The sequence below is a fragment of the Haliaeetus leucocephalus genome, unplaced genomic scaffold (genome assembly GCF_000737465.1).
Source record: "Haliaeetus leucocephalus isolate CR32 unplaced genomic scaffold, Haliaeetus_leucocephalus-4.0 Scaffold175, whole genome shotgun sequence".
In the NCBI taxonomy this organism is placed as follows: Eukaryota; Metazoa; Chordata; class Aves; order Accipitriformes; family Accipitridae; genus Haliaeetus; species Haliaeetus leucocephalus.
The window spans coordinates 244,393-244,619 of NW_010972611.1; the positions used below are offsets into that span (position 1 = coordinate 244,393).

At 81.1% G+C, this 227-nt stretch overlaps 2 protein-coding genes across 2 annotated transcripts in view; one reads left to right on the forward strand and one right to left on the reverse strand.

The window, feature by feature from the left end:
* TRIM46 (tripartite motif containing 46) overlaps positions 1–127 on the reverse strand; it is a 5,285-nt gene extending 5,158 nt beyond the window's left edge. The window contains exon 1 of the mRNA XM_010564023.1: positions 49–127. Coding sequence (XP_010562325.1) covers positions 49–111 — 63 coding nt within the window. The 5' untranslated portion in view covers positions 112–127. The remainder of the gene's footprint in view (positions 1–48) is intronic.
* The window catches only part of KRTCAP2 (keratinocyte associated protein 2), a 25,593-nt gene that overhangs the window by 23,608 nt on the left and 1,758 nt on the right, over positions 1–227 (forward strand). The window lies entirely within an intron of this gene.

The following is a 227-nucleotide window of genomic DNA, read 5'->3' on the forward strand; positions in this document are numbered from 1 at the left end:
CCCGGCCCGGCCGCCCCGCGGTGCACCCCCCGCCCCGCCGCCGCTCACGCTAATGCGGACGAGCGCGTCCATGATGGAGGTGAAGGTCTGCAGGTCCTCGCCCTCGGCCATGGCTCCGCGCCCGGTCCCGGCGCCGGTCCCCGCGGCGGCGGCAGCAGCAGCAGCCGCGGACGCCCCGGTCTGTTGCAGGGAGCGGCGGAGCCGGGGGGAGGGCGGGGGGCGGCGGC